The sequence below is a fragment of the Triplophysa dalaica genome, chromosome 12 (genome assembly GCF_015846415.1).
Source record: "Triplophysa dalaica isolate WHDGS20190420 chromosome 12, ASM1584641v1, whole genome shotgun sequence".
Taxonomy (NCBI): Eukaryota; Metazoa; Chordata; class Actinopteri; order Cypriniformes; family Nemacheilidae; genus Triplophysa; species Triplophysa dalaica.
Window position 1 is genome coordinate 4,313,261 of NC_079553.1, and position 13,787 is coordinate 4,327,047.

The 13,787-nt window shown below is 40.7% G+C and overlaps 2 protein-coding genes across 3 annotated transcripts; one reads left to right on the forward strand and one right to left on the reverse strand.

Moving 5' to 3' along the window:
• Positions 1-6: 6 nt before the first annotated feature.
• cnot3a (CCR4-NOT transcription complex, subunit 3a) lies at positions 7-7,740 on the forward strand. 2 transcript variants are annotated; one of them, XM_056761866.1, is made up of 18 exons: positions 7-163; positions 779-836; positions 999-1,083; positions 1,165-1,240; positions 1,516-1,605; positions 1,819-1,947; positions 2,037-2,132; positions 2,605-2,824; positions 3,223-3,350; positions 3,527-3,577; positions 3,781-4,669; positions 4,844-4,949; positions 5,046-5,187; positions 5,325-5,424; positions 5,722-5,920; positions 6,002-6,134; positions 6,207-6,332; positions 6,420-7,740. In XM_056761866.1, exons 2-18 carry the CDS (start codon positions 812-814, stop codon positions 6,516-6,518), a joined length of 2,694 nt encoding a protein of 897 aa, XP_056617844.1. In that variant the 5' UTR covers positions 7-163; positions 779-811; the 3' UTR covers positions 6,519-7,740. The 2 variants fall into 2 exon arrangements, with proteins under 2 accessions (XP_056617844.1, XP_056617845.1); XM_056761867.1 differs by having other exon boundaries at positions 999-1,066; positions 1,166-1,240.
• Positions 7,741-9,355: 1,615 nt separating this feature from the next.
• prpf31 (PRP31 pre-mRNA processing factor 31 homolog (yeast)) lies at positions 9,356-13,776 on the reverse strand. The gene is made up of 14 exons (XM_056762593.1): positions 13,672-13,776; positions 13,082-13,291; positions 12,880-12,940; positions 12,686-12,769; positions 12,466-12,563; positions 12,229-12,335; positions 11,895-12,064; positions 11,579-11,736; positions 11,407-11,496; positions 11,173-11,300; positions 10,556-10,628; positions 10,335-10,463; positions 10,144-10,242; positions 9,356-9,820 (listed from the first exon to the last, which is right to left on the reverse strand). The coding sequence occupies exons 2-14, from the start codon at positions 13,289-13,291 to the stop codon at positions 9,701-9,703; spliced, it is 1,527 nt and encodes a 508-aa protein (XP_056618571.1). The 5' UTR covers positions 13,672-13,776; the 3' UTR covers positions 9,356-9,700.
• Between the last annotated feature and the right edge of the window lie 11 nt (positions 13,777-13,787).

Below are 13,787 nucleotides of genomic sequence, written 5' to 3' on the forward strand. Positions count from 1 at the left end.
CGCGAGAAGTGGGCGGAGTCTGCCGTCCATCTTTAATGTACTGTGAAGAAGGGGGATTGACGAGCCTGAAAACATTACCAAATTTAAAATAAGGAACTGTCGGATATTTTAATCGTGGCTTTCATACAGAGACACTGGCGAATATATCATACGTTTGAAAAAGGTATATGATGAATGTGCATTAAATACAAGCGATTACAACCCCCACACCGTGTTTTGGAAAAACTATGTGTGTCTGCTAGCAGAGCGTTAGCCGTCAGCGCTGCTCGATATCAAAACAGCAGCATCTTAATCTATGTTAACTGCAGAAATATACATTATATGTTGTATATGCTCTGCCGGGATGATGTCTGATCCGTGCAGTGAAGAGATGGTGATAAATTGATGCTGATCTTGCACGTTAGCAGCTTGGTGGTGGCTAGTGGTCAGTGATCATAGGCTGCGTAAATCTGCGTAAACATTGTGAGGTTGTGCTAGCGTAACATTATAAGTGATCTGAACGATCACAGCGTTCTGTCATCATATATATTCACATATTTATATATATATATATATATGCGTTTTAACTGTTGACTAGGAAAGCAACAGTGTAAGGCTTTGATCAGAGTATGGGTTCTTTATTTACACAAATAAGACATAACGTCAATCACGCATGTAGTTGGATGCTTTGATAAATATTAAGGCGAAATCTGCCAGTCAGGTGTAATCTAAGAATTGATCGCATGTTAAACAGGAGGCAGTGCACGTTAACAATATCTGATCTTTTTCATGTATGCAGTGACAGGTATGAAGACATTATCATAGCGAAGCCATGGCTGACAAGAGAAAACTTCAAGGTAAGGTTGGATTATGATGATCATAATTCTATAACAATCACAGTTATTAGAACGATATAGAAACAACAGACTTGGCACGGCTGCTTAAGAGGACAGTACATTCTGTCTATTGGTTTGGTTATCATATAGTCTTTTAGCTTATGCATATTCTTGTACAACCAGGTGAAATAGATCGATGTTTGAAAAAAGTCGCTGAAGGCGTGGAACAGTTTGAAGACATTTGGAAAAAGGTGGAAGGCTTACATCTGGAAAGTAAACCAAATTATTGAGAAATGAGGTGTGCATTTGAGATCTATATTTGAATAAATCGGTGAACATTTCATTTGCAGCTTCACAATGCAGCGAATGCCAATCAGAAGGAGAAGTATGAGGCAGATCTCAAGAAAGAGATTAAAAAGCTCCAGGTGAGATCTATTACACAATCTTGCCTTAACAAGTTAACACATTCTTGCAAAAAGCATTCTCATGCTTATAGTCATTGACATTGATGTCCACAAGCTTTTGATAACATCAGTATTTGGGGTAAAATTCATTATGATTGGAAAGTGTTTAATGTAGATCACCATTTCTTTTTAAATAATACTTTTCAATTACCTTAAAACACTTTCTTTCAATTTAAGGGGATATATGTGTTCTCTTGTGAATCTAATTCTTTCCTCTAATTGTTTTTTATTCTCAGCGACTACGAGACCAGATTAAAACGTGGGTTGCATCCAATGAGATCAAAGACAAACGACAGCTAGTGGATAACCGCAAGCTAATTGAAACGGTCAGAGCGTGTTCCCAGATCCTCGTGACTCTCTTATTTTAAGACACCTGCCTCCGTTACCAATAAATGACAGTATCTCTCCAAGCTTGTTTTTAAAAATATGGATGTATTCACTAGACCCTTATGTATTCGTCCGTCATTCATTTGTACAATATGTAATACCCGAGTCTAGTCCATCAGCTTATGTCTGCCTGGCTGTCTCTTTCTCTTCAGCAAATGGAACGTTTCAAGGTGGTTGAAAGAGAAACCAAGACAAAGGCCTATTCTAAAGAGGGGCTGGGCTTGGCCCAGAAAGTGGACCCAGCACAGAAGGAAAAGGAGGAAACGGAACTGTGGCTCACGGTACCAAAGGGCTCACAGATAAAAGGGAGGGGGTTGAAAAAAACACCCTGTAAGTAGAGCAGTAATGAGATGATTTTGTTCCCTTGCAGAATACAATAGACAATTTAAACATGCAGGTGGACCAGTTTGAAAGTGAAGTCGAGTCGCTGTCTGTTCAAACTCGAAAGAAGAAAGGAGACAAGGAGGTCAGCGTTTTAATCTTTCTTCCATATCTTCCCATTGTAGATTCCCAGATAAGATGTTGAAATAAGGCTGCATAATTATGACAAAAGTATGATCATGGCTAAATTTATTTCCCTTGTTATTGTAACCGGATCAATTATCTGTAAAATCTCATTATAAATGAATGACATTGTCACTGTTTCGACATTTGTCTGAACCTTGCAGCTCAGTGTGAGCTCACAGATCTGGACTGTCACAAACACACCCTCTAAAGTCAACAAATCTGCCTTGACAGAACTGCTTTTGTATATTCTGTCTCTGTGATATCAGCAAATCCAAAATAATTCCAATGTGTCACTGACACTTACCATTTTTGATGACAAGCCCTACCTTGAAATGAATTTCACTAAATTTATTTAGCAGTAACCAGTCCTGATTTTAAATTCTATTTATATAATCGTATTTCATTTTTGCCTTATAACGCTCGGTCTTCAGAAGCAGGATCGGATCGAGGAGCTAAAGAGGTTAATTGAGAGGCACCGGTATCACATTAGAATGCTGGAGACCATTTTGAGGATGTTGGACAATGATTCGATTCAGGTGGATTCTATTCAAAAGATCAAAGATGATGTGGAGTACTACATTGACTCTTCCCAAGACCCGGACTTTGAGGAGAACGAGTTCCTCTATGATGACTTAGACTTGGAAGATATACGTAAGTTTATACGTAAGAGTAAAGAGCATGTGGGTGGATTGTGTGATGGGTGTTAATAAGTTTTGATGTAAGAGTATGAGTATAAATGAGTTGCATATTTTATGGGTCATCATATAAATTCATTCATTTCTATTTAACGTTTCTCTCTTTGTGACATAAAATATAATTAAATTCTTGTGCAGATTTCAATGAGCAAGCAGACAATGTTGTGTAATGCGTTACCTAGTAATGATTTGTAAAAAAAAAGTATAACAGACTGAATTAAAACTATTTTCAAGGTTTTAAATCTTTATTTCTCTTATATATTATATCTCTGTCTGGATTTTCTCAAGAAAGCCGGCATACCATGAGACTGGGTATATATCGTGACTTTATAGTTTCATTGTCTTGTTCTGTAGCGGCAACCTTGATGGCCACGTCTCCTCAGGGCCTAATGGAAGATGACATGTTCCTTCAGTCCAGCAGCACCCCGACCTCCACCACTTCCTCTTCTCCTATCCCTCCATCTCCAGCCACAGGCAACATGGTAAGATACTTGTTTCCCGTTTTTCCTTGTTTGCAGAAGTTTATGGTTCTTGCTCTATTTCCTTGATTTGCTGTCTTTAAAAGTCGTTATTCAATTGATTTCTTTTATTTCTTATTCACCCTTTTTGCCTGAATGTTTGTCTTATTTGATATTGTGTGTGATTTTGTTTTGTTCAGGAGAATTCAGAAGATAAAAGAGGTCGATCGACAGACAGTGAAGTCAGTCAGGTGAGACCTATGTAGTACTATTAAAGGTATAGTTCCACCAAATGTAAATGCATTCATTTGTGTTCCATGGGGAAATAAAGCAAGTCATAGGGGTTTGGAACACAGTGAGAGTGAATAAAATGATCATTTTTGGTTGAACCATTCCTTTCAAGAAATGTTTCTCTGTTTCCACAAACCCCTCATGGCTTTCTTGCTCCTCTCAGTCTCCTGTGAAGAACGGCAACCCATCTCTCTCGTCCTTCTCCTCGTCCGCCTCCTCAGGCTCCTCAGGCTCCTCCTCCTCTTCTCTGGTCTCCATGGCTACTGTTGTCGGGGGCTGCACAGCGGTCTCCGGGGGAATCAGCCTGCTGGGCAGTTTTAGCAGTGCAGTACAGCAGCATACTCCTCAACAACAAGCACAGGTCAAACTCTCCTCGTCATCCGCACCCTCAAACAACACGCCTAGCCCGCCCAGCCATCCCACACTACCCACCTCTACTTATTCTTCACTGCCCAGTTCCAGCACACCTGGCATGATTACTTCCAGCTCCCAGTCTTCGTCAGATTCAGGGGGCTCCAGTCACGGATTGGGGTTAGGTCTTGGAAAAGGCGGCGTGACGGTGACCAGCTGCAGTCAGATGCCAAGTTTGGGCATGACAGGGTTGTCTGTTTCGCTCAACACAATGGCAGGGCTTCTCTCAGGCTCTACCCCGGCCCCCTACGCCCAGGCGGCTGCGGGTGGAACGGCGAGTAGTGCCTCTAGTGGTCCAGTGGGGAATAGCAGCGGTAGTACAAGCATATCTGTGACAAGCGGAGGAGGAGCGAGCTCGGGTGCGACCAGTAACGGTACGGGTACAGGGGGAGCTTTGGGCCTGTTAGGGTCCAATCCTGGTCATGGGCCTCTAAGCGGAGGGATTTTGAACCTGGTACCCGGGCAGACGTCTCTTCAGGGGTCTGCGCAGGTACCGGTGAGCCCGGTGAGCACAGCACCTGGAGGAGGAACCAGCGAGGGTGGGCTGGGCGGTAATGGAGGCAGCGCGGTGGGAACAAACGTGGGGACGAACGTAGCACCTCCAAGACCCCCAAGCGGCCTGAAACAAAATGGAGCAACCAGTAAGTTTGTATAGGGATTAAAATATTAGTCAGAGGTACGGTACTAAATTAAGAAAAACGTTACATCACCAGTTTTTCTGTAGATTTTATGACTATAACCATGTGTTAATGTTGACTTAATTACCAAATATATCTGGATTCATTTTTTATGATTCCCGCTGTGCCTTTCTTTAGGTTACAGTGCGGTGGTTGCAGACAACACACCAGACTCCTCCCTCAGCAGTGGCAGCCAATCACAACACAGCCATTCCTCCTCCTCAAGCTCGTCATCAAATCAAAAGTCAGCTTAACCTTCCTTAACTACCGCACAAAATGCAAGCTTTATGATTTATTGACCTGTCCTGTCTTTCTCTCTCCAACTTTCTCTGTATTATAGTCTGGATAATGGTCCAAGTTTATTGAGCTCTATCACTCTACCCCCCTCCTCCCCATCACCTGCTTTCACTGACAGCTCACCTGGTGGTGGGAGTCTGTTAAATGGCCCACACTCCTACACACCCAACACAGAAGCTATCAAGGTGTGTTTTTCATTCTGGTTACACTCAAATTTGCTTCCAGTTTGTTCACATTACACCGTGTTCTATTGAAGTAATATGAAGCGACCAAAGCTGTAGTTGTGACAGTTGTGACTGAACAGTTTGTTGGTCTCTTGCAGGCCCCAGAACCACCAAGCTCTTTGAAAGCAATGGCAGAGAGAGCAGCACTAGGATTGGCACTGGATGGAGAAATCCCATCATTACACCTCACAGATCGAGGTATCACACACACACTGCTCTGTTTAATACACCTAATGCATCTTATGTAGAAAGAAATAGCTTATTCTAAGATAATAAAAACATAACACTTCACTATGTGAGGTCTTTATACACCTCTGAAAACATAGATAGATAGATATTATATTGCATTTCCATCAGTAGATACTCCTAAATATTACACATAGCACCTTGAATTCTTTGGGAGTACACAAACTGATATATATTTCTATCCAAATTTGCTGTGCATGAAAGGATACATTTTGGAAATGCTTGAATACTAAACAGTACTTTCTTTAGATCTGTTCTCGGGATCCTCAGCCCCACCTGGTCCCACAACGGCCCCCCAGCCTGCTGTTTCAGAAGTCAACCTTCCGCCATCTTTAGGGGCATGTCCGTTAGGCCCCACCCCTCTCACTAAAGAACAGCTGTACCAACAGGCCATGCAGGAGGCAGCATGGACACACATGCCCCACCCATCAGACTCTGAGAGAATCAGGTACACACACTACTCGGCAGGATTTGTGTACATGAAAATGTGGATATGATATCAATCTAATACGGTGTCTTTCATTTATAGGCAATACCTGATGAGAAATCCTTGCCCTACACCACCATTCCACCACCAGGTGCCCCCACACCATTCGGACTCTATTGAGTTCTACCAGAGATTGTCCACAGAGACTCTCTTCTTCATATTCTACTACCTTGAGGTGTGAATGTGGTATAATAAATCTTCTCTTTGATATTTCTGGAATCTAACTCTCGGTGGTCTTGGTTTTTAGGGCACAAAGGCACAGTATCTGTCAGCAAAAGCACTGAAGAAGCAATCGTGGAGATTCCACACGAAGTACATGATGTGGTTTCAGAGGCATGAGGAACCCAAGACCATCACTGATGAATTTGAACAGGTAGGCACCCATCGTTGTTTTCATGACCTCCATGAAGATGAACGTGTGGCTGACTGCAATGTTCTTGTTTTGTTTTTTTACCTGAAGGGCACGTACATTTACTTTGACTATGAAAAGTGGGGCCAGAGAAAAAAGGAAGGATTTACTTTCGAGTACAGATACCTAGAGGACAGAGATTTACAATGACGGACGGAGAGACACGGAAGAGAGAGAGATTACTACGACAGAGAAAACGCTGCTGTTGACATTCCGTAATGAACTCCATGTCGTGGTAAAAGTTGGATGTGAAGTTGGCCTTTTTCTTTAAAAGAGAGAGAGAAAGCGAGAGTGAAGGGGGTCGAGTGCCTGTTTACATGCAAACATTTGAACCTCCTATAACCTTGAGTCTTTGCACCGCTTAATTTCTGTTCGACCCAAAACCCTCACCTAGCCGAGCAACAGAAATAAAAGGAACAATTTGGTTAGGATGCCACAGGCAAAACATTTTGCTCATAGTTTGTGTTTGGTGCAGTGTTGCATTAGCAAGTCCTATACTCTTAGATGACACATTACTGATTATGATGTACGGGCACTAAGCTAGATGGCGAGTCGAACACTTCGATTGGTTGTTTTTAGCTCAAGGATTGTTAAGGAACTGTGACTTTGCCTCACAAGATAATGTGTCGACCAATAAATTGCTATGCAATTGAACTCCTCTCGACCTCCCTACCTTTATCATGACCTATATGCGGTTTTACTTGACCGCAACAAAGTTGGCGTTGATAGGGTAACGTTCTGTAGCATCTATCTTACCAATGTTCACAAGAAAGGTGGGTTAAGCTGTCAGTCAGAAAACTGGCGTGTGATTTTATTTGTCTGTTAAACATGGCATGAGTGATCTCACTTCATAAGTATCTAATTAAAATAAGTACAAGGTTAAACTTTTATCCTTTGTCATTTTCATTTAGGTTGTTCATGGCTGAATATTTTTGCTGTGTGGAGTTGTGTATGTACAGAAATAAACTTGTCCAAACGTTCCCCGTTTTTTTGTTACGTCTCGAAACTCTCCTTACGTTTTCTGCTGGACATTGTCCCTCGAAAGGGATTTATGCTTTCGTTACACCATTTTTTTGGCAAAGCCATTTGAATCACCCCTACACGACCCGATCTGAGATTCCACTCATTTCAGTTTCCTCTTGTCTGGGGACAACATACACAGTGATATAATTGTGAAAAGTTGGAAAAAATATTTTTGTTGATGAACAGAATGGCAGCTGATTGCATTTGTGGATTTCTCTCAAAGTTTAAAGTCATTTTTTGCCTTTTTTGACATGGACAGGACAGCATGCGATTGCAATGTCGCTTAATAGGTCGAGAGGAAACAAAAATACAGAGTTGTAAAATTTCAATAAAATACTTTTGTGATGCAGTGTCAGCGTGTTTGTTGTTTCCACAAACAGCATGAACAAAACTAATCTTATTATTAAATGTTCTAAGTACAGATGAAGAATGCAGTAGTTCTTTATGATAGAAATCTGCACTGTCAATTTTTCCACCCTCTGAACCCCATTCACAAAAAATAGTTTTTAGAGTGATCTTTATATATTTAAGTTTTATAAGAACGAACCCTTTCATAAAGTATTACATAAGAGTGGATAACAGGTAGACTAACCGGGTGAAAAAAATATCAAAACTGTTTTTTTTATGTGCGTGTGTTCCATTATGCTTGGAAAAGACTGGAAATGTAGAAACTATCTTTGGAAACTTCTCAACAAAAGAGCATTTAAAGGCTTATTCACACTCATCAAACAAACGCAGTTCGCTGTGATTTACCCTTAAAGTGATAGTTCACCCCCCCAAAAAAAAAAAAATTCATTTACTCACCCCTTCCAAAATGGTCTAAATTTTGTTTTCAAATTTTCATAGGAATCTTTGCATCCAAACAGTTCTGGGTCATTCTTGACTTGCATAGTAGGAAAAACTCTGCTATGGCAGTCAATGGGGCCCCAGAACCGTTTAGTTCCCCTTGTTCTTTAAAAATATATTTTGTGTTCAACAGAATAAAGAATTGTATTGCTTTAGAAAAACTTGAGCGTGAGTAAATGATGACAGACTTGTTATTTTGGGTGAACTGTCCCTTTAAGAAGATCGAGTTAACAGATAGAAGCGCCTTTGAACCGGTTTCACAGATCATTTTGTATCAGGTAACCCAAGTAGGCTAACCTAAACAATGCATTCCAGGCACAGGCGTTTGAAATTCAACATTCCTCTACAAGATTAGTAAAATGTTCTATGATGGGGTGGTAATAATCTGTTCATCGATTGGTTAAATCCGAAGTGGCTGCCAATCACAAGATAAAATGTTTTTATCTTCAGCCGCAAAGAGCCTCCGCTCTGCCAACCACCCGCGTTTTGCCGCTTACCGCACGTTTCCCATAAATAAAATCAACTGCACAAACACCACTGCAGCGTACCGTGTGAATGGCCCATTACCCTTTGTTACCGCATTTCATGACGTAAAAGCCGCATGAAAACTTGGACAAATGCAGAATTGGTGTATTGCGTCTAGCAAGCCACTAACTATTTTCGAGCAGTCACTAATTTATGGACCACAATTATTCGAAACATTTATAAAACTTTACCTCATCCAGTAACTTGATTTCCCGTCCCCGTCTGATTGATGGCAGTCAGGGGGGAGTTGAAGACAAAAGATCCCATCATTCCACGCTCCTTTACAGCATCATCAAGCTACGGCATTGTACATTGTGACAGTGTGCGCCCACTAGCGGCGTTTTTTTACAAACTGCACCTTTAAGCCTTGTCTGTGAAACTGGGCCTTTATGTAATCTTATGCATCAAAAAGTATTATATTGGAGGTGAAAAACTTTATCCTCTGCCAACAAAGTGATTTACATACTTGCATTAGATTGTATAAAATATATTATTCAAACCATTATCATGGGACCAAATCCATATTTAAAACGCAATGAGGGCTCCCTTCTGTACAGAAAATGCAAGACCATCAAATCAGGACCATAAGAAAATTATGGATGACCATCTTTAATCAATTTAAACATTTTGTAAGAAATAGGAAAAAATTACTGACAAGATGAAAACAACCTGCACTTGTCCTATATGGACATCCTACCTTTTGTACATGTTTTAAAAAAATGTCTAAATAAAATTGATAAACCAAATGAAATACACAACACAATGACTTCTGTTTCTCGGCACAAAATAGGATTTCTATCATCCGTCCTTACACTGTCATCAATCTCCCTACAGATGCCCTTCTGAGTGGGTGTGTGACAGAGTATAAATTAGCAGTTGAAGTCTCACTCTGTCCATGGATGTTGATGTATGTGCTTTCCTTTGTCTGACACGCCGCCTCACGCCTTGCCATCTTTCTCTTGCTTGACCTTGAGGAACTCGGACATGTTTGAGAAATATTTCTGATTGGCTTCAGCTACCTTCTTTTCTGCAGCCTGTGGATTAACAATCTCCAGCCCCTGACAAACAGTAGAGCGTACAGACAGTCAACTTCACAAACCCACTGGTGTCACTTATGGACTGTGTTGGAGTTTAGTGGGACAACACAAAAAGTGATTGGACATAAATGTGAGAGAACAACTTAAATGTAAAGCATGTACAATTTGTGCCACTAGTGCAGTTGCAAAAAACACAATTTTTCAAAAGTTTCAAAACAGGCAGAAGGGGAAGGAGTTTAAGCAGGTTGTACTGTCCCAACCTCACACCATTGGTCTATGATAAGTGTGATCCGGACATGTGCTGCAGAAATAGGAATTTTGAATAAAAAAGCATTTGTGTGTACCTGCAAAGGAGTGAATGCCACACTGGAACTGATTCCAGACGATCGGTCTCTGACGGTGGATTTTCCACCATACGTCATGCTCTGTTTCTGCAATGTCCGCTGTAATAACACACCATTCCAAACGCATTTATTTAAGAAATGACCCAAGACATCAACTATTTCCACAACTCATAGAATTCAAACAGACATACCTGTAAGGATTTGGATATTCTGGCTTTGGTCGAGTCGTTGACCTGAGCTTGTCTCACCCTGCCACTGCCAGATTTTCCCAGCTGACCGAGGCTGAAGCCCAGATCCTCTTGATAAGCATCATCCTCGATCTGACAAAGAAAGGGATGGTACGTGTACAATTAGCAATTGTTGAACATAGCCATGAAGTTCGACACAAAACAATCGACTGGCGACAACTAACCTCTGCGAATGTCATTCTGTTGGCGTGTTTCCTGATCTCTGTCAGACCCAGCCTTTCCTTCATTTTACGATACCTTAGAAACACCATTGCATGAACAGACCAAGTTTAAAAAAATAATAAATTTGAGATACACCGATATATCAGCCAATAATCTGTTTCGGTCGATAGAAGCAATTTTTCACACCTTCGGGCATTGGCCGATACCTTAAAAACAGCTGATGATGTTGATCAATCAAAGAGTCATTATATGAATAAATAACATTCAGAAATTTGAGAGATATTCATATAATCTTCAGAATCTGCATGTGTCAGTATAAATTTAGTATTGGTGCATCTCTAATAAAATATAAATCGTCCATATGGTTGTTACAATGCCAAATATTTTCACAATTCTTGTTGTTAAGTTTAAGCAAAAAGTAAGACCCTTCAATAGACTTTATTTAACAAACTTGATTATTCATATTCCCAAATATAAAAAATACATAAGTCATAATGGAAAAACCCTTAATGGCCCAAAAGTATGTCCATTTATTTTAATTTTTTTTCTCTTTGGGGTAAGATGCGTTCCTAACAGACATCTCTAGATTCACCAACTATTAGAGACTCATAACACTTACCTCCTTCCTCCTCTCTTTTTTCTCTGTCCATCCAGGGGTGCTGGAAGAGGCTTCACCTGCTTGACCGGTGGGGGCTCCTGCCATTTATCAAACTTTCTCTCGATCTCCTCCTTCAAATCATAGCCAACCTGGCCAAAAACAACCCATACAAAATGAATCCAGAGAAACGTCTATTCGGCCATGTTTATAAAAAACTGTCTTTGTTGCAATTATCATCATTAATGAGATGATCACCTTGCCATCTACACTCTCATGGAAACTGTCCACACGAGATGCCAGAGTGCATTTAGCGGAGACCAGGCGCGCTGCTTTCCTCCTCAGATCCTGGGATCATGTTTGAATGTTACTTTGAATCATTCTTAAATCATAAAAAAATAACAACTAAGTGAAAAAAACTGTTGCTCACTGGAGGAAGAGTCTGTACTACATCACAGTGGTAGATGTAACCCGTGTGAGGCAGCAGGGAAGTGCTGCTGAATCCAGATAGAGTCCTCCGCTGGGCTCCTAGCAGCATGAGATTGCACGCAGGCATTTTTGCCAGATTAGTCAATCCACCAGCAACACCTGAAATGACAGAGGGAGGATTTTGCAAGGAGTTGCATAAAAAACAGAGATCATAAATTGGAAAAGAAACAAACTTGAGTGCATTCTATTATAATCCAACAAAGAATATTGCTTATCGAAATTTGGTTCAATATTATACATCAATTTTTAGTTTTTACCCATGATCTTGGCAGCAGTTGATGCTCCGACTATGATTGAAAGATTAGGAGCGATGAACGACATCTTGGATTCTACATATTCATAGATCATGTGTTTGGATTGGTTGAGTTCAAGGGCCATGTCACACGCCTCCTCCAATCGCTGGAGTTCATCATCGGTGAGCATCGTCCTGCCAACATTTAATCACACGATCAGAAACACTTCAAAAACCATCCATCAACTCTTTAAATGAATATCATACTCCTTAGAATATAGCAGACAGTCCAGTGGAGAAATATTATTATCTTATAAATATATTTGTATAAATGTATACACGTGTAAGCACTCCTTTACCCTTGTGTAGTTGAGGCTGTGACACTGACAACCATGATAGTGGCATTGGTCAGGATCTGCTGAAGAGTCTCATTGTTTTTGCATTTCTCAAGGTTGTTGCCCAGCTCCTAAAGACAAAAAAGCCCATAACACAAGAAACAAAATTGTTCATGACACTACTACTCACAAGTCCCCCAAAAGGGGCTCTTTGTCCCGGGATGCATATGTATCTTATAAACGGCTGCCATTTCTACGCACCTTTACAGTTCGGATATAATCTAGTGCGTTTGGCACAAGAGACTCCAGTTCTGGAAACCTTTTGGAGTATTTGTCACGAACAAATTTGTGAATGATACCTAGGAGGAAGGAAACCACAACAGATGCTACAGTGTTTTATAAAGGTCTCATACACAGAACTGTTCAAATTAAAATAACGTAAGCCTTTGTGGATTTATTATAAAATGTATAGAAAACTCACTAAGCTCATTGTCTATTTCCACTGTCAGGTTGTTGGCTGAGACGATGAGTCTGTACTCCGGGTCTGCTTCAACAGGCCCAGCCACTGACAAAAGTAGAAAATAATGACACAATTATCAACATTTACGTTTATTAGAATATACAAATATGATCGGATTTCAAAGCGTTTCTCTCAAAGAAGGCCGTTATACTCACCATCTGAATTCTTGCGTTGATTCGCAGCATAATGACCAATTTTATCTACAATTTCAGAAAACTGCAAGACATCAACATGTGCTCAATAAGTTCAACCAGTCAAGTGCAACCATTCAGGTACAAAGTAGGCTGCTTTCATTAAAAGTATCCAGTGTAACTAAGAGTTAAACATGATTAATACACAAAGCTGGCAAAATCTCACTTGTTTGCTGTGTCTTAATTTTGCTATGGACGTGACACTCTCCGTCCCACTGAAATCGACCTCCATCTCCTCTGGTATGTCTTCCAGGCCCCCATCGGCTTGTCTGTCACCGGCCTCTCCATCACTCTCACCGCCTTCCTCACCGGGATACAGTCCGTCCTCTTCTCCTGCCTCCTCCAAGTCGGCTAGCAGCTCGTCTGCTAAAGACATCTGAGAAAGCGGAGACAGACTTTTAGTATCAGATCATGTAACGTTAGTTTAGCTTGCGCTAGCAACCGATCATCGTGGGTTTGATCGCAAGGAACACAGATTCAAAGCAGGCACTCCAATAACAAACTATAAATGGCTTTGGATAAAACGTAATCACGAAATGCCTGCGTCGTTAAATATTGCAGTTGAACTCGCTTACAAGCGAACGGGCAAAAAAGGACAATATGAAGCGTCATAGATGAAAACCAAACAATAACAGTATTTATGTAAGGTTAAAATCTCTAACACACGGTCATGTTTATGTGGAGTAAATGAATAATTTAAACATCAGTGCAAGATTTGTTCATAACAAAAACAACAGAAACGGATATTAAACTTACATTTTCAACGAGTCCCTTTTCTCAACGCCAAAACAGAAATGACAAACGTAAAACAACTAACGTGCGTCCACTAAGCGACGCGCTGATATCGGTGTAGTCGCTGACTAATGACGTCA